This window comes from Solenopsis invicta, chromosome 12 (genome assembly GCF_016802725.1).
Source record: "Solenopsis invicta isolate M01_SB chromosome 12, UNIL_Sinv_3.0, whole genome shotgun sequence".
In the NCBI taxonomy this organism is placed as follows: domain Eukaryota; kingdom Metazoa; phylum Arthropoda; class Insecta; order Hymenoptera; family Formicidae; genus Solenopsis; species Solenopsis invicta.
Genome location: NC_052675.1, coordinates 4,688,792 through 4,712,982, shown reverse-complemented (window position 1 = coordinate 4,712,982; position 24,191 = coordinate 4,688,792). Strand labels below are relative to the sequence as shown.

The following is a 24,191-nucleotide window of genomic DNA, read 5'->3' as shown; positions in this document are numbered from 1 at the left end:
ATATTCGCAATAACTATCGAGTTATAAAATAAAACGTCTAAGCCAATGTGCGGTGATACCGCGCTATCGCGCCTAGCTCGTATGCAATGGCGCGCGGCGGGATAGGTGACGCGCCGTTGTTTAAATTTGCACGGCGCGACGGTCTGAATTTGTTTCACCGCGTGTACATACACTGCAAAAGTTAAAGGTGTTATTTATCAAATATGTAAGGAGAAGTTTTAGCTAAAATAACACATTTGATCTTTGCAGTGTATGTACAAGCGGTGCGGCAAATTCAGACCGACAGACCGTGTCAATTCTGACAACAATGCGTCACCTTTCTCGCCGCGCGCCGTTGCCTACGAGCTAGGCGCGATGGCGCGACGTCACCGCACATTAGCTCAAACGTTTTATTTTATAACTTGATAATTACAGCGATTATCGCAAAATGTTATAAGACTTTTTTGTCCCTTTTCATCTCCTCTATGTTGTCAAAGCAATAAGTTCCCTAATTCCCGGACACCCTGTATATATATAAGATATAGATGTGTGCGTGCGTGCGTGCGTGCGTGCGAGCATGCGTGTGTGTGTGTGTATATGGATAAGTATATTTCTCGTGTTATACCATATATAAAAATTATTGCGGTTGATTGTATTTGTAATATAATGGAAGAGAAGGTAAGAATCCGTAGAACGCCTTTCTAAAGTTGTTAGCGCAAGTTTTTGTTATTTCATCTTTATTATTCATTAGATAAACTATAACATGTATAAAGTTTGTTTCTTTATAAATATTTATTATTTCTTACATTTTCTTTATTACTTAACTTATATAATTTTTTGTTCATTTTCTTCATAAAATTATTATTTACTACCAGGTGTATGCATAAGTTTTTTCCGGTTTCACTAAGAGATGGCGCCAGCGAAAAGTACGCAGCGTATTAATTTGACACATACGTCATTTTGTTCATCTGACATAGAACTACAAACACACATAAGTTGAGTCCGCCAAAAACTAGCGTCTTTGTTTTATTGTTCAGTGATCACGTCGAGTTTTGAAAAACAACATTTGCGGCACGCATTGCTTTTTTTATTTAATCAAAAGAAAAAAGCTGTTGAAAGTCATCGTTTGCTGGTAGAAACATATGGTGAACACGCTCCATCGATTAGAACATGTGAGACATGGTTTCAACAATTTAAAAGTGGTGATTTCAATGTGAAAGACAGTGAGCGCTCTAGTAGACCACAAAAATGCGAAGACGAGCAATTGCAGGAGTTATTGGATGGAGACCCAACTCAAACTCAACGGCAATTAGCAGAAGCATGTATCACAAGAAACAATTAGCATACGTTTACGAGCAATGGGAAAGATCAATAAACTCGGTAAATGGGTCCCACACAATTTGAATGAACGTCAAATGGAAAATCGCAAAGTTACTTGTGAAATGCTGCTTCAACACCACGAAAGGAAATCATTTTTGTATCGAATTGTGACGGGTGACGAAAAATGGATTTATTTTGAAAACCCGAAGCGGAAAAAATCGTGGCTTTCACCTGGCGAAACCGGTCCATCAACACCAAGGCCAAATCGCTTCGGCAAGAAGACCATGCTCTGTGTCTGGTGGGACCAGAGCGGTATTGTGTATTATGAACTCTTGAAGCTCGGCGAAACCGTTAATACACAACGCTATCGCCAACAAATGATTAATTTAAACCACGCATTAATCGAAAGACGACCGGAATGGGCCAGAAGACATGGCAAAATGATTTTGTTACACGACAATGCACCGTCTCACACAGCAAAACCAGTGAAAGACATCTTAAAATCTCTTGGATGGGACATCCTTCCGCACCCGCCGTACTCCCCAGACCTGGCGCCATTTGACTATCACCTCTTCGCATCAATGGGGCACGCGCTCGCAGAGTAGCACTTCAGCAATTTCGAGGAAGTTGGAAAATAGCTCGACAAATGGTTTGCCGCAAAAGACAAGCAGTTTTTCTGGCATGGTATTCATAAATTATCTGAAAAATGGGCGAAATGTGTAGAAGCCGATGGTCAATATTTTGAATGAAAAAAAATTAATTTTCCTTGAAAATTACGTGTTTTCTTTTACCAAAAAACCGGAAAAAACTTATGCATACACCTGGTATTTCTTTATTGAGCTTTTTTAGTCTAGTGTACTTTTTAGTACACACAAGACAGGCAATAACTTGTTTAGGAATTTTATTATTTATCTCTATACATACGATATCTGTTAGTTTGTCAAACATTTTTATGGTTGTTAAAAAAATTTCCATGAAATTTTTGAAATTTTTTCTCCATGATAACAGCTGTCATTAATCGAAATGAAGATGGCTATAATGCTTTTCGGAATAAATTTCTGATTAGTCTAAGGCTACGTTCCGTTTCACGCATAATGCGCATGGCACATCATTTTGTCCTTGTAATTCCCCAAATGTTAAACAAGGACAAAATAATACATCATGCGCATCATGTGTGAAACGGAACGTAGCCTAAGAGTGGACGACTGCGTATACGATTGCGCATTCACAAAAATGTTTCACCTTATATTCTTACACCATGTGCGTTAATCATCGACATACAGAATGGACTGCTGATGACCGTGGTGGGGGTAGAAAGACACATAGAGTGAGAGGCAGACAATACAAAGAACGTTCGTTCTCTGTCTACTAAGTCTGATTGGTTGTTGTGGCCCCAGCAACCAATCAGACTTAGTAGACAGAGAACGAACGTTCTTCGTATTAGAGTCCTATATAAGGCTGCGTTCAGATTCTCCACCCGGTGAGTGATCTCTGGGTGACTGGGTAAATGGGCGGAGCTAATGAAAAGCTCCCTAGTGGTTTATGGAATCTGAACGCACTCTCAAACATTGGGTGTGTTTAGCAATAACGCTGAGAAATAGTAACATAAATATCTCAGATTCAGAATAAATTACATAATAAATTAAGATAAACGATAAAGATAATACATAAATATTTTACTATGCATATTTTTATCAATATAGTTAAAGTAGATGAAAATTAAATGTTAGTAGAATAGGACGAATCAATTTAAACAATGAAAATAAATTTTTATTTTAACAAATTAGATGAAGATATATATTGCGCATATCATCTATTATATGTATAGGCTTGTTTTCTATTCCTGCACTAGACTGCACTGGAACGTTCCTTCTTGTTTTCACTAACTTTCAAATATATATCTATTTCACTTTAAGTGCACACTAATTCAGGGAGTTCAGGAACAGAAAACAAACAGTATATTTTATTAGTATCAGAAAATATTTAATAATACTAAAAATCTTTAACATACTAATCTCAAATATAAATATTTATATAACGGTTTTGTGAGACTGTAGACCAAGAAACCTTACATTAATAGAATAAAAGATTAATATTTATTATTCTGTAATTACATAAACAGAATAATAAACAAAACGTTTAAATTTTACTTGGTTATTAACGTTTTTCTTTATTCTATTTATACATTTTAATTTTTATTTACTATAATATTTTAAATTAAATTTATTTTTTTATTTTAAATTTGTTTTAAATATACGAGCTTTATCACAAATATACAGGGTGTCAGGTAACGATCGCCCGTGGTTTCGTGGATTGATAGATCAAGTAAAACTGAGCAGAAAAGTCCTTTACCATTTTTTAATATTTGCCATAGTTAACGAAATAAAAATTAATAAAGTCTGCGAATAAGCGCGTATCACCGCGCGCAAGGACCGCCCGCCGGTCGCCGAGACGTAGGCAGCCGCGGCTGTAGACGCGGCGCTGTGCGGTGAGGAGGGAAAAACAGCTACTGCTTTTCCTTCCTCACCGCACAGCGCCGCGCCTATAGCCGCGGCTGCCTACGTCTCGGCGACCGGCGGGCGGTCCTTGCGCGTGGTGATACGCGCTTATTCGCAGACTTTATTAATTTTTATTTCGTTAACTATGGCAAATATTAAAAAGTGGTAAAGGACTTTTCTGCTCAGTTTTACTTGATTTATCAATCCACGAAACCACGGGCGATCGTTACCTGACACCCTGTATAGAAATTTTTATAGCGATACATTTTGGAACGCACCTTTACGTCACCCGTTTACCACCCCTTTACCACCCGTTTCACCCGGCTCAAGGACCCATGTGGTTTTTCCACTCTCTCGGGATAGACAGAGTGATAAAGTGAACGACCCACCTAATGTCCGGTAGGGGCACTCTAAAGGAATCTGAACGCTCTTTAGGTGCCTGGGTGCACTCGGGTGGGGAATCTGAACGCAGCCTAAAGAGAGAAGCGACATTGATGTCCGAAGCTCTGATTGATAATCTGATTGATATTTGATTGGCTAAGCGAGCAGCCATATTGTGACCACAGCTGTTTGTAGAATGATACGAATGGTGTTTGATGACGTTAGAGCGGTCCCAAAATGGTGGTGGAGGACTCAATTGGATACTGAAGGTTGTGGTGGGGGTTCGATGTCGCTTCTCTCTTTATATAGGACTCTACTTCATATTGTCTGCCTCTCACTCTCTGTGTCTTTCTACCCCCACCACGGTCATCAGCAGTCCATTCTGTATGTCGATGGCGTTAATAGCATACGTGTAGTTTTAGAGTTGCGTCGAGACATTTCGAGTTATACAAAGTTAAAACAATGACATGGAATTTTGTTAATATGGTTTATTAAGCGAAATTTTTATATCGAAATATTTCTTCGATAAATCGCTTGTCATTCTAAAAAGCAGTGTTCAGAAACATTAGAGACATCATTTTATGTTTGTTGTTTAATGTTAAACAGAGATAAAATGATATTTTTAATGAAATTTTTAATGGTATTTCTGAAGCTTCTGAACGCAGGATAATTCTAAATTAGGAAAATTCTAAACAATGGAAAATTAAAAATATATAATTTTGTAACAAGATACTTTCTTTTAAACTAAATTAATTTTTGAAATTATTTTTATGGATAGCTATATCTCAAAGAGCGGTGTTTAGAATCATTAGAGACATCATTTTATGCTTGTTCTTTAATGTTAAACAGGGATAAAATAATCACGTCCTAAATAATAAATATTTCAAAACAGTAGAAAGATATTTTGACCGTTATTGTGTAAATACAAATTGGACAAGAATGTCTTCAACGCAGTTAGATTTTCGTGCTTGTATTGTTTGTGCGATTTTATATATTTTCCTGAAATTCAATGAACTGCGTGCCGAATTAATTTTCAGTCATAACACAGTTCTAAATTAAACAAGATTAAGTAATATCACGTATTATTAAAATTAATATTAACCCTCCCCCCCTGAAAAAACTGTAAAGAAATTATTGCAAAAATGTCACCTCAGCCAGCGATCGAATCTGGTACCTCCCGAATCTCCGGAGATCCCAATAAATATTTCATTACTTTAAGTCTAAAATCTGTTAAACAACAGTCTGACAAATGTAATCGTTCAAGTTTCAATAGAAAATGTTAATTATAAACAAAGTTATTCAATAAAATGAAAATAGCTGCCATATTGAGAATCCTGTATAATAAAAGTCATTTTTGCATTGTCTTTTTCATTTAAATCACTTTTTTTACCAACTTTCGGTGAATAAAATTTAATTTAATTAACATCATTCTCTTTTTTATTAAAAGACAAAGAGATTGATTTATATTATTGAATCTTTTCTAATGTTCACATAAAACATTTTACGTTATGATAAAAAGTGGAATAGTTTTGTACCCCAGTGTACGATTTAAAAGCAAAAAAGTTAGTTTGTTTCTAGAATTAAGAATAACAAAATTTCAGTAGCGGCTTTATTCTTTAATTATAATTTTTAAATGTTCAAGTTGTTATGTTTTATACAGTTTTTATGTGAATATTTGAATATCAAAAGTGAGACACAATAACGTTTTTGCTAACCATATTTTTTTTATTATATCTTTTTATTGTAATTAGTTTATAATAAAAAACGGAATCTTAATCACAATTTTATTATTTCTCACTTAATTTTATCTATTTTCTAAATCTTATAGAATAAAGTTATTTTAAAAGATTGAAAGTTGAGTCTAATTTTCGAGTAATTTTTCCACTCTACAAGTGTTAGAGAGTAGAATCAATCTTTAAATTTTCTCTCATCTGTTGCTAGACTCCTGTATTTGATGTTATGTAATGGGTTAATCAAACATAATATTATTTCTAGGCACATATTAAAAAATAATAAAGTTATTTATACATACATTGGGTATGTGTTTCCAGCAGTTGGACAGAACAACTGATGATATCTTTTGATGCATGGTGCGCCTCGTACCAAGTCTCCCTTCAGTTCGATACCCAAAGCTACCGATAGTGCAGTCCACAGTATCTAAAAAGTCAATATTATAATTGTTAATAATATCTAACAAAAATAATGCTTAAAATAATGTAGGAAAAAAAAATACTGTTTTCAGTTTTATATAAGATGCCTTACTGTAATTGTGACCATTTGCAATAAAATTCGAAAATGTTTTTTTTATAAAATGCAAAAAAATATCACTAAAATTTTTATTTTTTTGTAAGTTAATAAGTTTAGAAATTTTATTCAGAAATATGTGTTTATTTTTGTTTTCTTTAAGAATTTTATGAAAATATTATTCCAGACAGCACATAATATTGACTTATTTACTTTGTTACGTCCCACCTTAAAGGAAAGATGGTTAAGGAAAGGCCATCTGGAATTTAGGGAAGGCAGGGAAGGACGCAATAAAATCCTTAAACTTGTGGTCGTACTAGACGGATGCACGACACGAGGGCGAGCGCACTTTTATGACTCTGGAAATTGAGTCACCGGACCACGATACGCTTTGACGTCCTTCCAAGAGTTGTGCGATCGTTGGTCCTCATTTGAGTCAAAGAATCAAATCTCTTTAACTCGGGATCGGACCTCGCGTGATCTTTTACTAGGAGGAGGCGTTCAACGAGACGGGTTAATTTGAGGAGAAAATGTAATAAGTTTTAACAATTAAAGTTTTTTATAAAAACTAGCATAACATCTATTTTAAAACTATCGTACATAATAGGGTAATTATTATACATTATACAAGAGAAAAGAAAATTTTACATTTGAGAATTTAATTTGCTACATTTATTACTAGGAATGTATTGGTTTAACGTTAATTTTTCTCATTGAGTTGTAAGTAAAGGAGATGACTAATTGCGAACGTTACACATTTGACAGTTCATAATCTAAGTATATAATCTAAATAATATTATTTGATTATTACAAGATTGCTCAAATAATTATAATTTATAGATTATTAAACAATTGTTACAAAAATATATATAAGTAAGCGTATGTATAATTATAAGACATGTTCGAGGGCAATTTGACGCGATTATAATTAATTCAATATATCAGAAAGAGACGGTATATTAACTTCTGTGATTATTCAATAATCGGTTTTTAGTTAATAGAAGGGGGGGAGGAGAAAAAAAGAAAGAAAGTAAAAGTAGAATTGAATCTAATCGATAAACTCGATTAAATTCTTAAATGGAGTGAAGAATAAGAACTTTGAATCTATTCGAGTATTGCTTGTTAAAATTCGCAAAAGTGGGACAGAAGGAAGAGGAGAGAGAGAGAAGGGGGAGATAGGGAGAGAGAGAGGGAGGGAGGGGGAGAGGAGAGGAGAGGGGGGAGAGAAGAGGGGAGAGAGAGAGAGAGACTGACTGACTGACTTAGCGTTTATTATTATCAGTACAAAATTACCTTTTCAAAAAAAGGTAAAAAAAAGGTGCCAATTTATGTGTGTGCGCGCGCACCTTATCTACAATTTTTTTTAAAAACTCAAGTGGTACTATTTTTTAATTCAATCTAAATGTATTTTTTCCAAATAGTGTATGAAATCTTTAAATTGCGCCAATTATAAAGAGAATATATTGTTGTTTGAAATAACTGTTGTACTACTTTTAACGAATAAAATGCAAGTGACAGTATATTTATTTTTTAAGTAAAACCCAAGTAGCGGTATCTTTAATTCCTTTTTAAATAAAATACAAGTGATACTGTCTGTGTATTTTTATTGAAACATTTTTCTGTTCTAACCTAAGTGGATGTACTTAATTTAAAAAGGATTCAATGAAATATGTAACATTTAATCTCAAAGAATTAAACAGAAATGAGAATGTTTTATTAAAATAAAAAATTTTTAAACTACAAAAATTGGCGCTGCTGTTTTACAACATTTTATTCAGATTATCGTTAGACATTTAGCAGCGGAATTTTTTGTAGTTTAAAAATTTTTTATTTTAATAAAACATTCTCATTTCTGTTTAATTCTTTGAGATTAAATGTTACATATTTCATTGAAACCTTTTTAAATTAAGTACATCCACTTAGGTTAGAACAGAAAAATGTTTCAATAAAAATACACAGACAGTATCACTTGAATTTTATTTAAAAAGGAATTAAAGATACCGCTACTTGGGTTTTACTTAAAAAATAAATATACTATCACTTGCATTTTATTCGATAAAAGTAGTACAACAGTTATTTCAAACAACAATATATTCTCTTTATAATTGGCGCAATTTAAAGATTTCATACACTTTTGGAAAAAATACATTTAGATTGAATTAAAACATAGTACCACTTGAGTTTTTAAAAAAAATTGTAGATAAGGTGCGCGCGCACACACATAAATTGGCACCTTTTTTTTACCTTTTTTTGAAAAGGTAATTTTGTACTGATGTCACGCGTTTTTGTAGTATTAAGCAATATATTTATTTTTTGTCATGATTTTAACTTACAAGTAAGATTATAATGTGTGTGTGTGTGTGTACACACACACACACACACACACACACACACTATATATATATATATATATATATATATATATATATATATATACACCAAGCAAATCAAAAACTGCTTACGTGAATATAATTAACCTCAACTCCCATCCACAATAAATAATATGTCTCTTGTACAGACAAGATTATATATTATGCACTTTTTTCAGCCGAATTCGTTTGTCTCGTACAAAAACGTGTTGAATAAGTGTATTATTAATAAATATATGCAGTTAAAAATATATATTTGGCATTAACTAGAGTCAATATTATATTATACTCCTACGAATGCTACGTATAAAATTTTTCAAGTGTCATAAGATATGATTAACAAAGTGCATATGAATATGATAATGAAACATAGCTAATTAGATTGCATGAGCCTTATTAACTTTATTTTTATCTTTCCATCTTTCTCCACTGCATATTTTTCCCAGCAAAAATGTGGTTTGCTTTTTCTCAGGTCTACCTCTAAGTCATATTTTTTTAACTCTAGTATAATGTAAATGTATATTTTGAATGAATTGACGTTTGAAACAATTAAGTGTCAAATGATTGAATAAAGATATAAAAATATGTGTAATTTTACAAGTTGAGTCTCAGAGGTCTCAACGCTGCGTACTCTCTCTGGTTTTAGAAATTTATAACTAGATTAATTAATAAGTATGGTAAGTATATTTTGAATCCTGTTTATTAAAGTTAACAAAGTTAAGTGTAGCTCTTACAATATATATTGAGTTCACTAAACTAGTTAAAATAATACATGATATTAAATATGCTCGCTGTATTACAAAATAAATGTTAATTGTAAATAAATAATATGTGTTAATCTCGCTGTTACTTAATATTTAATAATTCTGAGCGTTTTATAAAAAATATTTTTTCTTATAAAAGATAATTCATTTTGTAACACAGCGAGGATATTTAATATCATGTATTATTTTAACTAGTTTTCAGTAAACTCTATATACATTGTAAAAGTTACACTTACTTTATTAACTTTTTTAATAAACAGGATTCAAAATGTACTTACCTTACTTATTAATTAATCCAATTACAAATTTCTGAAACCAGAAAGTACACGCAGCGTTGAGGCCTCTGAGACTCAACTTGTAAAATTACACGTACACCAGGCATTGGAATCATTTTTATATCTTTATTCAATTATTTGATGCTTGTTTCAAACGTCAATTCATTAAAAATATACATTTACATTAACGCTAGAATTAAAAAAGCATGACTTAGAGGCAGACCTGAGAAAGCAAACTACATTTTTGCTGAGAAAGGTAAATATGCATTGGAAAAAGGTAGGAAGATAAAAATAGATTTAATAAGGTGCATCCGATCTAATTAACCTCGTTTCATTACCATATTCATGTGCACTTTGTAAATCATATCTTCTTATGACACTCGAAAAATTTTATACGTAGCACTCGTAGAAGTATAATATATAATAATATTGACTCTAGTTAATGCAAAATATATATTTTTAACTGCACATATTTATTAATAATAAGCTTATTCAACGCATTTTTGCACCACGCGAAAGAATTCGGCAGAAAAATGTGTCGTTTGCCCCGCAAACCGAGATATTATTGACGATTCAGGTTACAGGTTAGGAAACCTGTCATACGCGCAATTATGATCGCGGTCACGTCATGCACATCACATGGTGCATCACTTGACCGCATAGATGCTGATAGTGTAGTAGCGAGCGCCACACTGTGTCGAAAATGTGAAAGGGAGAATTCCTGAGGGCGACGACCAAGGAGACGTATCTTACAGAAAAATGTAGAGATTAGAATTTGCATCGCGATATCTTCGCTTGTACGGCACGGAGAGAAAAAATAAAAACACTTTTATATATGCAATTTTTCCCAAGCTATCGAATGAGACGACTTTGAACTTGATCGGTTTAGCCGTTGCTGAGATCTGATAATCTCGTTATGCTTGAACTCACTGACTCGCGTAAAACAGGCTTCAGTCTTTCTCGCTTTTTTTTTGAATTGGCACGAGACGCGACCGCGCCTTTTGATTCTAGGACGTAGCCCTCAAAGAACAAAATACAAGAAATAAGTACAAGGGTAGAGTACAATTACAATGTAAATAACAAAAATAAACAAAAATAAACAAAAAAAAGAAATAATAGAAATAAAGATGACAAATAAACTTTAGTTAAATGGAACTTAAAATAAAAAAATTAAATAAAAATGAAAATAAAATAAAATAAACTTAAAGAAATCAAACTCATATAAGAAAAGTAGCATCTTAACGCCTGGACGGAAGAGAAATCCAATAAAAATAAGAACGCAAGAAAAGAAATAGAAATAAAATAGAAGCAGTAAAGATAAGCGCAAAGGAATAAGAAGTCAGAGAAGGTGTGCTAAAAAAAAAGTATTAAAATTGCAGCGTGAGCAACGCGAGGTGCATCAATAGTAAGGACATCAGAATTTGATGTTGCCCCGAGTTGGATAAAAAGAAAGGAATAAAGAGAACAAAATTAAAATAAAGACAGAATAAAGAACGTGAGGTTAGATCCAGCCTCTTCGCAGCAGATGGCCAAAGAAAAAGTTCCTGAACGATGCTTAAGAGTTCGTCTCTTTAATGTGTGGCGGGAAAGCATTCCACATGGTGCAGCAAGAGAAAAAGAACGAATGCTGATAGATGGAGGTGCGACAGGACGGAACTGTTAAGTCCCGGGGAGAAAGAGCGGAGCGAAGATGGGAGAGAGACCTAGGAGCAAGCTGGAGATAGGGTGCCAGGAAGGGAGGAGAGCCGGAATGGATAATGGAAAAGATTAGGCAGTAAGTCAAGTATTCTTTTTGGTCATCGGCATACAACCAACCCAGACGCTTGTACCAGGAGGACACATGTTCGTTTCGGCAAAGGTCTAAAATAAAACGCACACAGGTGTTCATTAAGCATTTGAGCTTGAGCCTCTGTTGTACCGTTAATTCAGTGAGAACCGCGGCGCAGTAGTCGAAGACTGGGGAGACCCTAGTGACCTGATAAGTTGCACTCTTAGGGACAGCGCGAGACTGTGTTTGAAATGGTTCAGGCGCCAGAGGATCCCATTGACCTGGCTCGAAGTAGATCGGATTTGATGAGCCCAGCTCAGATTGTTAGTTATGAGCAACCCCAAGTTACGGACTTTGTCAGTAAACTGAACACGTGTATGATTGACAAACAAATCTATGCTAGACGTGGGGATTGAGTTGACAAACCTAGCACTACCCATAAGAAGTGCTTTGATCTTACTGGCATTTAGTTTGAAAAGATTGTGCGCCGCCCATCGCTCGATCGCAGCAATGTCCTCGTTGACAAGTGCGATCGCATTAGGAAGGTTATAAGGAGGGAAGTGGAGATAGATTTGGAGGTCGTCGGCATAGAGCAGGTAATGACAGTGCCTGAGCGAGTGCCTAAGGTCGTTCACAAAAAGAGAGAAAAATAAGGACCCCAGGACGGAACCTTGAGAAACACCAGCGAGAACAGGCTACGCGGATAAGAGAGAGAGCCGTCAGGCCTTTTGACGCATTGGTGTCTGTCAGAAAGATAAGATCGAAACCAGGCCAGAGCAGACGACGAGATCTTAAAGCTGCTTAGCTTCTCAAGAAGAAACACGTGAGAGACAGAGTCAAAAGCTTTGAATAAGTCAAACATGACTAAAAGAGTGATCATGCGTCTGTCAATGGCCAGTCTCACATCGTCTACGAGTTTAATAAGGGCGGTTTGCGTGCTGTAGCCTTTTCGGAAGCTGGTCTGGAAAGGATTAAGAAGGTTGTGATGAAAAATATGAACCAGGCTGTCGTAGGCAATTTGCTCAAGCAGCTTGGAAAGGAAGCAGAGGAGAGAAATGGGACGAAAGTCAGACAGGATGGAGGGATTACCGGTTTTGGAGAGAGGGATGACATGACAGGTTTTCCAGAAAGAGGAAAAGGTGAAGAAGTTAAAGGAAAAGTTGAAAAGATCGAAGAAGACGGGAAAGATGATGGCAAAACAAAGGAGAATAATATGGCAATTTAAACCATCAAGAAAACTTGCGAGGGAGAGAGAGGGAGAGGGAGATTAAAATGGGAATGGCAGTAACTTTTATATAGATAAATATGTAAGAAAAACCTTTACGAGAGAGGAAAGGTAGGTACTTATGTAAGAGGTTAAATGAAGGAAAGAAGCGGAGTGTAGACTTACTGCTTGACAGTAGCGATCAGCGAGTTGCTGGTTGCCCATTGAGTGGAGGATGTCTAGCCCCATGATACTTGCAAGAAGAGGTTACTTGTAAAAACTTCTATTAAATGTCTTAGCACTTAGCACTGGCAGAACTTGTTGCCAATCAAATAACTGACAATGAGTGTTAATGAGGATCCGATTGCACAGACTCGAGCATACAAGATGCCACGGACTGTGCGACGGATAAAATGGAAAGAAAGAATGCATCTCCTGCTTAAAAACGCTGCTTATTTATACTGGTTTTGGTTGATGATTCTTGGGGTCGTGCGCACCGATTTCATTTATTGTAACGTCTATGCGCTCTTCCACGAGTTTCGGTTTAATAACGCTCTTTATCTCTAACGCTTTGCCGATCGGACACGTTTCAAAGACGCCGTCTACTTAAGTAAGCTTCTCAATAAAAAGCGCGAGTGACTCATTATCAAACTGCGAAGAATGACAGTTTTATCAGTGATTTATTGTGGTCTGAGCGCTGAAGTGCTGGAAGCCGAAATGGCTGCGTACTTGTGTTTATCGACTTCGTGGCTTTAGCATTTGTTGGAGGAGCTTATGCGTATCTTTCTGTTGAACAATGGTGTATCCGCTTAAAAGAAAAGAATTGTTACTACGCAGGACGTAAAAACTTATTTAAAAATATGTATCAATATTTATTTTTTATAAGTATTGTATAAATATTGTATAAATAATGTATTGTTACGTTCCAATAATTTTTGATTTGCATAAGGATGGGAAAACGTGCGGTAAGGTTTGATAATTGATTATAACAAAAGTAATAGGCTAATTAGTGTTTATTCAAATTGAATAAGAGAGATTTGTGGTATAAATGTATTTTAATATATGTACATTTTGTATGAATGTACATATGGGGCATTCCACGTGAAAGAAAATCTAATTATATCCATTTTTTTAAATCTGAAAAAATTTTAAAAAATGCTTCAATACATGTAAAATGTCGTACCATAAAGCAAAGGACCCCGCACAAACCTCATGGAAAACGGGTTCCGATGGATTTGATTCAAACTTTGGAAATTTACATGGAAACTTGAAAATTAGTTTACATGGTTCTGATGAAAAGCTCTCATTGCCTTTTCTTTACATGAAGAGATCCATCATGGATACCCCCCACTCTTAGGGAAGAGGGGGAGGTTATGTCAGAATCCTACTGACTAAACCCCATGGTGATTCTCCTGTCCAGACTAGGGGAGTGCACGCATTTTAACCAACAGACGCACCCTGAGCTCTCATTGCCCCAACTTGATGCATTAAGCCATTTGGGTCTTAGGGATAATTCGAAAGTAGGAAATAGGCAACTGCGTGTAGGAAATCACCTGCGTGTAGAAAATCGCCTCCCTTTTTTATCTTCTTCCCACTCCTCTTTGTCTCTTTTTCTCTTTCCCTCCCATCTCCGTGTGTGTGCGAGCGTACGTGCGTTACAGCAGAGATGAGGACTCTACGGTTTGTCACTTCCGCAATATTTTATGATTCCAAACCCTCTCTGTTGTATGCATGTGAATGTATAGTGCGGAAGTGGGGGAGAGGGTGGGTGGTAGAACAATGAACTAATGTTTAAACATCAATAACCTTTGTTATATTATCAGGATCCTTTTGCGGTGGCCTATTTGCTGCATCGCGAATAGTATAAAAAATCTCGATGAAGGATACCGAACATGTTTGTGTCGTGCGTATCCAATAAACCATAACACACTTGCTATGTAAGTACCAGAGTTCAAGCAGCGGATTTGTAAATGCAGTAGTAACCTTGGATGTGAGGAACATACTGAACATTTATTCCATTATCCATATCACGTTTGTCGACCCAAAATCAACCTGGTTAATAAAAGTTAGAGTGTATTCTCGATTTCGCAATGCAGCAAAATATCAATTATGGATATCATATCGACCGACAGACCATCATGATATGAATGATGGAATGGATGTTCAGGACGGTCCTTACATCCAAGGTTACTACTGCACTTGCAAATTCGATGCTCAAACTCTGGGTACATGTGCATACATAGCGAGTGTTTTATGGTTTATTGGATACGTAATGACATGAACATGTTCGGTACCTTTTATCGAGAGTTCTTTATACTATTCGCGATGCAACAAATAGGCCACCGCAAGAAGATCCTGATAATATACAAAACGTTATTAATGTTTAAACATTAATTCATTGTTCTACCCCTCCCCTCACACACACACACACACATTTACACGCACACAGCAGAGAGGATTTGGAGTCATAAAGTACTACGGAAATGACGAAACATAAGATACTTATCTGTAACGCTTGCACACACACACACACACACACGAACACACACAGAGAAGGGAAGGGGAAAGAAGAAGAACGAAAAAGGTGTGGGAAGAGGATAGGAGAGAGACATTATTGAGTGATTTCCTACACGCAGTCGCTTATTTTCTACTTTCTTACTGTCCCTAGAGCATAAACGGTTCAATGCATCAAGTTGGAGCAACGAGAGCTTTTCATCAAGATCACGTAAACTACAAATTTCCAAAGTTTTAGCCAAATCCACCGGAATCCATTTCCTATAAGATTTGTTCGGGGTCCTTTAGCGTGGTATCGCAATGGGATTCTATCAAAAACGAATATTTCTTTTAATACCAAATTATAATTTCAGCCACAACCTAGATAATATCAATTTTTATTGGTCAATTATTTGATACTACGTAAATAATATAATTTAATTAATAATTTTAAAATAAAAAATAGTTGTGAAGTCCTTATATTGCGAAATAAATAAGTCTAAAGAATATAAAACGCAAAGACTTTACAGAAATGGGGAACCTACCGCTTTGAAAACAGAAGATGAAGAGGAACAAAAAAGTTTCATACCATTCTATAATTATCGAATTATAAAATAAAACGTCTGAGCCAATGTGCAGTAATGCTGCGCCGTCGCACCTAACTCATAGGCAATGACGTGCGGCGGAAAAAGTAACCCGTCGTTGTCTGAATTGGCACCCGACGATCTGAATTCGCTGCACCGCGTGTATATACACTGCAAAATTAAACGTGTTATTTTAGATAATGTTTTTTCTTACACATTTCTTAATTACGTATTAAATTAAATGTATTACTTACATTATTTCATACAATTTGCTTTTTAAAAGAAACATGTAAAAATGGTTCAGTCAATGTGTTATTTTCTTAACGTTTATGTGTAAGAATAATACACCTGGATTTACAATATAGCAGCTATCAACGCGAATTTACGTTGTAACTCCAAGTATACGATTTTTGATGCACATTAACATGTCAGAAAAGGACACCCCGGCAAAAATGTTACGTAAAATGATGTAATAAAGTCGAGAAAATCTCTAAACGTAAATTGAAACATTGCAGCAAAAACCAAGCGGAAATGTAAAGAAAACGTATCGTAACGTTTAGTACACACTTTGCATAGCGTTCTGATTAATTACGTCGTTTAATATTGTTAAAGAAAATTGTTTTTTGCGTTTCAAGAAAAAGAGGAAAGCGATGAGCGCCTGTATGTAAGTTTGTGTAACGGATTTGAGATGGCGCTTTGACTGCGAGCGGTTTGTGTGTATATGTGAGTTCTTCTGTGTGCGACTGCGCGATCTTCGTTTGTTCGCTACTTTTCGGGTGTGCATGCACAACTGAACATCCGCGGTACGCCTTGTCTCATATACGAAATACAGTATTACTTTTGTGTTCCTCAATAATAAGACCTAGATTTTCTTTCATGCCTACCACGCTACATAATCTCAACAAATATATTTAATTATGTTGTAACGCTGGTGGTTTTTGAGCGGTTCGAGAAAACAAGGAGTTGGTTGCGGATAGGCTTGTCGAATTGCCGGGTTCGGTGAAATAATCGCACTCGGAGTTAAACAGAATTAAAGATCATAAATTTTATTTAAGAAAGTAACTACATTAGAACAAAATGAATTATTAAGTAATTAACTAAGTGCCTCGTGACGTTACTTAAGAAGGTAACGAAATCAGAACAAAATGAACTATTACTTAACTAACGAGGAAACCGTACGAAGTTGACACACGAATTTCGTGAAAAAAAAAAAAAAATCTGCCTCTAGGTCTACTTAAACTGAAACATGTGTGATAGGTCTAATTTTTCGCTAGCCTATTTGTAAACAAAATGAAAGATTGAATAAGTTAGCGCGCGCGTAGTAGGTCTATTATATTGTTGACCTTTTTTATTTTGTTGATTGAGCAGGATAGGTTGTAATGTATGTAAAACATGGACTACAAAGATTTATTATTATACGTGTTTTATTAGTGTCAACTTTGCCGTTGGATGTACGGCAAATACGATTACAAAGGATAAATAACAAAAAATACTTAGGTAAAGTATTGCATTTTCTTTATAAATCATAGTTTGTATCACAACTTAACAGTGAACGCTTATCATAACAAAACAGAAATTCAACAAAATAAAAAAGTCAACAATATAATAGACTTACTACGCGCGCGCTAACTTATTCAATCTTCCATTTTTTTTTTCAAATTGGCTAGCAAAAAATTAGACATATCACACACGTTTTAGTTTAAGTAGACCTAGACGAAGATATTTTTTTTTCACAAAATTCGTGTGTCAACTTTGTACGGTTCCCTCGTAAGTACCTTGTGGCATTATTTAAGAAGGTAACAAAATCAGAACAAAGCAAACTTATTACTTAACTAAGTGCCTCGTAACGGGCGAGCTTTCAACGTTCTCGCCGCAGTCAAACTTGATTCACAGCAAGGCTGAACAAACAAAACTAAAAGGGTTTTTGCGCCTTGTCTTCCCTGAGAATGCTCGAGGACGGAGCGGATTGGCCAGGAATGCCTAGCCTGTGGACTCGACGAGAATGCTCGTTGCGGGCGGAGATGTGATTAACCTAGGATGCTCGGCTGCGGGACTCGGCGAGGATGCTTGCCGTAATTGGCTGAGGCAAAGGTGTTCGATGCAGAAGTAGTTCACGGTTAGCCAAGGATTCTTGGCCGCTCAGGACGATGAGGATTCTCGTCAAGGGTGCGAAATGAGGCGAGTATGCTCGTCCTCGAGAGAGTCGGAAACGGGTCGAGTATACTCGACCAGGACGGTTTAGTGGACCGGAAAGATCTGCTTCGGTGTTTTCACTGCCGGTTTATATATCCAAACGCGCTGCTGGACGCACCAATCCGCGCGCTCGGTCGGCTGGCTCGGAGTGGGAACGTTGCGGAACGCCACGGACAGCGCGCGTGCTGCCGCGTGGTCGCGCCGAGAGATTAGCTGGATGCCCGCACGTGATTTTCGCTGTCGCGGTGCTCGGGCGATCGGAGCGGAGTGATGGTGCGCGCGAGGTGGAGGGGCGTTTTGTTACAATGTTAAGATGTGTACTTAATCGTGTTATCCAGCAAATGGAAATAGATTAAAATGAATGTGTATGGTTATTGCCAAATCCAAATTCTTGATTCTTTTTTAAATTTATTTTGATTCAATTAAGGCTTAAAAATCTGACAAATAGACTAGCTGGTTTATGTTAATAACAAATTGAAATAAATATTAGGCCAAATTAACGAGCATTTTTGTAACGACTCCGCTTCGTGCACGGACGGTGCTTGGCCGGGAACAAAAAGGCGAAGGGTCGCAAAAGGAATTAAACTGATTTTATAGATAACAGCGATAGATGTTTATTAACCCTTAAACACATAAGTAGGTCTGAGAGATCTTCCCGAAAAAACTTTATTTTAGTGCCATTTTATTTTAATTAAGCAATAAAATTGGTCAATCGTAGTAGTCGATAGAGAAGATTTCCAACTTTTTTCCACCTAGTCCGAATCTTTTTTCTTATTCAGTCTTGACACAGTAAACGATCGAAACTCTAGAACAATTTTTAATATGTATTTAAGGGTTAATGTTTATTAATAATAATGTAACACGAAAAATGACAAGTGACTCTTAATATTTGTAACAAGTTTATAGAAAATAGAACGAATACGTGATTGGTATTTTAATTACGGACGGCGGACGTTATAATTTTGACAATAGACTAGATTTGCGAACAGAAAGAAAATACGAGACGGAATTGGTTAATTACAATGTGTCGTGAGACGTGTTTCGCGGAATTACGCGACTGCTTTTTTAGACTTGCGACGTCACCAATTCTCAGCACAGGTGCGTCGTATTATTATTGTCGGCCGGAACAATGGTTTCGTGGCGCAAAGCGCGATGGAAACGCGAGGCGGTACACGGATCCGTGAGTTTCGATATTGATTTGCGCGGCCCGTCACAAGGCGGTTAATACAGCTTGATCATCGCCGGGTGACACTACCCTACGCCAAGTGCGCTTGGTGGAGACACGGAACACTGTACCCCCCTTACGCGGTAGTGCCGGATTCGGGATGCGGATTCAGATGTACTTTCCGCCAAGTGACTTAGCTGAGCCCAAGTTGGCTTGAGCCCGCTTAGAAGGATTGGAGCGGATCGGATCGGATCGGTGTTATCAAGAGCTAAGTGTCTTAGCGGAGACCAAGACGCTTGATCTCGTTCTTGATCTGGGTGTCTTCCTTACGGCGAGCTAGTCGGAAACAGAGAGAACCACGTTTCTTCAAAACGCGGTTTTTTATACTCGAGTCAAGAGAAGAGAATTTGTGGAGAGTGATCGGTAACGGTACGGAGGCAAACGGTACGGAGGCAACATCCTCGCCACTTGATCTTGGGTATTCCGAAACAAACCGTGCGCGCGAAGATATTCGACGCGCGGATGCGTTTGAATGCTCGCTTGTTTGTGGCTAGTAATTTATGTGGCGCTATGCGCCGATTTTTGCCATCCAGCGGATGTTCGGCCGGACGGCTTAGACGGTGAATGGTCCAGAGGCGGTCTATGCTTGTTACGTCGCTGCTTACATAGTACTGTTATAGCTGGAGGATCGGTGACAGCTCCGGACGATGCTTTCTATTGTGTACAAAATTCACAATTCCGTCACTTCATTTACTGACGATGTAAGAAAGACATCGAGATCCGAATTCGTCGATTACATGATGAACAGCCGCAACAGACATGAATTCATATGCAATACCCAATGACAGTAATTAACGAAAGTCATCTGCGCTATAGAAGAAACATAAAAATATAAATAATACGACTCACTAACGCACCTAAATAAATCGAAACTCATTGTGTTGTACATTTTGAAAACGAAAAACATGTGAGCGAATATAAACGGCTAACGATCTTACTGCCGTGACAGACCAAGCATAAGTGAAATAGAGCGGTAAACGAGACTGATATTCTGTATCTCTATCTTTGTTTTTGACCGAGTCAAGTAAGTAAAAATATGTATCATGTAAAAGTTTTGTATCCTTTAATTCCATTATTTTGCCGTTTAATACGTATCATTTCTGAAACTAATCTTTTTCTAAAATTTTGTTCGGAGTCAAGAATTTTTATTTTTTCCCAGTCAAAGTTGTGATCAAAGTTAATTCAATGTTCGGTAATTACAGAATGTCTCAATGGATCGAGCTTTATGTTGTTCCTATGTTCCCTCACTCTGGTCCTCAATTGTCTCATGGTCTGACCCGCGTATGTAGCATCGCAATCGTACTATCGTAATAAAAGTTTTTAATTGACATCCAGAATTATTTAGCTCGTCTCTCTGACCCAATTCTTAAATTTATGTTTTTAAATAAATAAAGTTTTACAAAATGCTTTAGTTTCTTAAATCACATCATGTCTAAATTGCACCATTACTTTGATCGTGGCTATATATACCCTATGATCAGAAAGTACCGGGAATTTTTAAATAAAACAAAATAGAGTTAAATTTCAGGCAAATTTATTTTATCTCCTTCAAAATATGATCCATCTGAAGCAACACACATGTGCCAACGCTTGACCCAGTCCTCCATGCATCCCTGGTAGGCCGACGAAGGGATGGCCTTTAGTTCCCTCGTCGCATTCTCTTTGATCTCCTCGATCGACTGAAATCTCTTTCCACGAAGTGGCAACTTCAACTTGGGGAACAAAAAAAAGTCGCACGGAGCCATATCAGGTGAATACGGTGCTTGCTTGATGGTATTTACTTGATGTTTCGTCAAATAATTCATTGGTGTTTTTGCAAGAAATTCAGATCCTTCGGAACGAGCCTGGCTGCCACGCGTCTCATACCCAAAACATCAACCACAATATGCTGTGCCGTTCCATATGCAATGCCAAGTTCACTAGACATCTCTCTTAAACTGGTATGACGATTTTCAAGCACCATTTCTTTCACTTTCTTCACGTTTTCATCGGTGTTCGACGTCGATGGACGTCCGGAACGAGGGAAATCTTCCACCACTGTACGACCACTTTTAAAGTCTTTATACCACTCGTATGCTCTTGTTTTTGATAGAGCAGATTCGCAAAATGCTTTTTGCAACATTTTCAGTGCATCGGCACACGAAATTTCGTTCGCAACACAAAATTTCAAACAAACTCTTTGTTCAACAAAATTATTCATGGTAAAATGCGGCAAAATGAAAAAAGTTGACTGATGTAAACAAACGCCAGGCAGACACTAATGATCGGATGGCACTAAAACCTGACAGATGTGCGTCTTAAGGTCGTACCAACATAAGAAAAAAAAATAAACCGGTTCCCGCATGCGCGGTACTTTTAAATAAAAAATTCCCGGTACTTTCTGATCATAGGGTATATATATATATATATATATATATATATATACACTACTCAAAAGAAAATAGGGAACACTTTCCAGACACCAAAAATTAGGCTATTTTCAAATGACTGTAACTCGGTGAAAAATCATCGTAGATAAAAAATAAAAAAAGCATTTTGAAGCTTGAAGATCCAACTTTAACGCTCTATCAGCAGATTTTCAAAATTCTTTTAACTTCCTTGTCTTATGCAGTAAAAAAGCACACCCTGTTTTGTTCCTTAAAATTTCGTATTTTTGACACTTTACAGCTCGACCAACAAATTTTTTTCGAACAATTCAAGTAAAGCTTCATAAACTACAACATTTTGCCTACAAAATGCTTTTTTTAAAATTTCTCTACGATTTTTTTTGACCGAGTTACGCTACTTTGAAGCTAAACCTGCATTTTTTACAAATGATATCCGTACTCCGTGAAAAATCATCGTAGACAAAAATCAAAAAACCATTTTAAAGCTCGAAGTTCCAGCTTTAACATGCTGTTAATGGTTTTCAAAAATTTTCTCAATTTCTTAGTACTATGCCCCAAAAAAGATACACTGTTTTTTCCTTAAAATAACGTATTTTTAACAGCCTGTAGCTCAATAAAAAATTTTTCTCGACAAATCCAATGCAAGTGCCATAAAGTATGACATTTTCTCTACAAAATGCTTTTTTTAAAGTTTTCTCTACGATTTTTTTTGACCGAGTTACAAGACTTTGAAGATATACATTTTTTACAGTACATTTTTCCGAAAAATGACGTCTACCGCCGACATTAGCATTACCCAATGTGCACCACGTGGAGGTTGTCGGTCGGATTTTTGCACATCGTGTGTGTGTGTGTGTGTGTGTGTGTGTGTGTGTGTGTGTGTGTGTGTGTGTATGTATCACAGCAGAGATAAGGACCCCGCAGTTCGTCACTTCTGCAGTATTTAATGACTCCAAACCCTCTCTGCTGTGTGTGTATGCGCTCGCGCGCATGAGAGTTCAATAGTGTGTATTTCCTCCTCTCTGATCAATTACTGCTTGCAAGCGTTCTCGCATATTTATACATCTTGCAATACGATCTTGCGGAATGTTGTGCCAAATTTCCGTTAAAATTTCTCCCAATTCTTCTAAATTTCGCGGCTGTTCCTCGCGACGCCTTAATCGTCGTTCCATTTCATCCCAAATGTTCTCGATTGGATTTAAGTCCGGGCTATTGGCGGGATGATTTAACAGTCTAATTGCGTGTCGTTGAAAAAAACGTCGCGTTATATTCGCCGTATGAGGTCGAGCGTTGTCCTGCATAAAAATAAAGTTCCGACAGGTTCGATTTAATAGCAAAACGTGTGGTCGTAGAATATCGTTGATATAACGAACACCCGTCATTGCCGGAGGTGGCAGGATCACTAGATCACTTCGTCTTGTAAGTGATATACACCCCCACACCATCACGGAACCGCCGTTGTAGGATCGTATTGGCATAACGCAACGTCGATCATAGCGTTCATTTCGTCGATGCCAAGTACGTATACGAGCATCATTGCCATAAATTCAAAAACGTGATTCGTCGGAGAAATATACATTTCTCCAATCCCTAGCGGTCCAATTTATGTGATCGCGCGCAAATTGATAACGTACTTGGCGATGTACGAGTGTGAGTCTTGATACTTGTGCACGAACACGAGAACGAAGACCGGCTTCTCTCAAACGGTTGCGAATTGTTTGTTCGCACACATGGCGCAAATGAATGTCATTACGAATGTTTCTTGCGGTAATTATTCGTCTTTCTAATGCATAACGAACAATGGCTCGATCTTGTCTATTTGTCGTTAATCGAGAACGACCACTACCTTCACGTCTCGTGTAATTTCCCGTGTCTTGATATCGTAACCAAGCTCTACTCACTACGGACACAGATGCACCAATATCTTGCGCCACATAACGCATACTAAAACCTTGTTGCAAAAGCGCAATTATGCGTGCAACTTCTACGGCCGATAAATGTCTACGCGGCATTTTGAAAATTCCGTGTCGCTTATCACACTGCGAGAATCGCCGGCGTACTAAACAAAATTTTATTGTATTGAGCATGCAATGTTTACATATGGTCATCTTTGTCTAAAAAGAGATTTTTTTTAGACTAAGACGGCTATATGTTTACAGTTCACAGGATTGGAGAAATGTATACTTCTCCGACGAATCATGTTTTTGCCTTTATGGCAATGATGCTCGTATACGTACTTGGCATCGACGAAATGAACGCTATGATCGACGTTGCGTTATGCCAATACGATCCTACAACGGCGGTTCCGTGATGGTGTGGGGGTGTATATCACTTACAAGACGAAGTGATCTAGTGATCCTGCCACCTCCGGCAATGACGGGTGTTCGTTATATCAACGATATTCTACGACCACACGTTTTGCTATTAAATCGAACCTGTCGGAACTTTATTTTTATGCAGGACAACGCTCGACCTCATACGGCGAATATAACGCGACGTTTTTTTCA

General features: G+C 36.8%; 1 protein-coding gene across 5 annotated transcripts in view; it reads right to left on the bottom strand.

Annotated features, from left to right (window-relative positions):
• Positions 1-4,997: 4,997 nt before the first annotated feature.
• The window catches only part of LOC105206053 (protein spaetzle 3), a 141,510-nt gene continuing 122,316 nt past the window's right edge, over positions 4,998-24,191 (bottom strand). For 2 of the 5 annotated variants that reach the window (XR_005575957.1, XR_005575956.1), the window contains 2 exons: positions 15,841-16,050; positions 11,982-13,939 (listed from right to left, as the gene is read on the bottom strand). Coding sequence is in view for 3 of the 5 variants with exons in the window: in XM_039455680.1 (XP_039311614.1) it covers positions 15,895-16,050 (156 nt within the window). In the remaining 2 variants the exon portion in view is untranslated. Of the gene's footprint in view, positions 6,336-11,981; positions 13,940-15,840; positions 16,051-24,191 lie in introns of those variants that run through there. The other 3 variants (XM_039455680.1, XM_039455681.1, XM_039455682.1) reach the window with 3 other exon arrangements.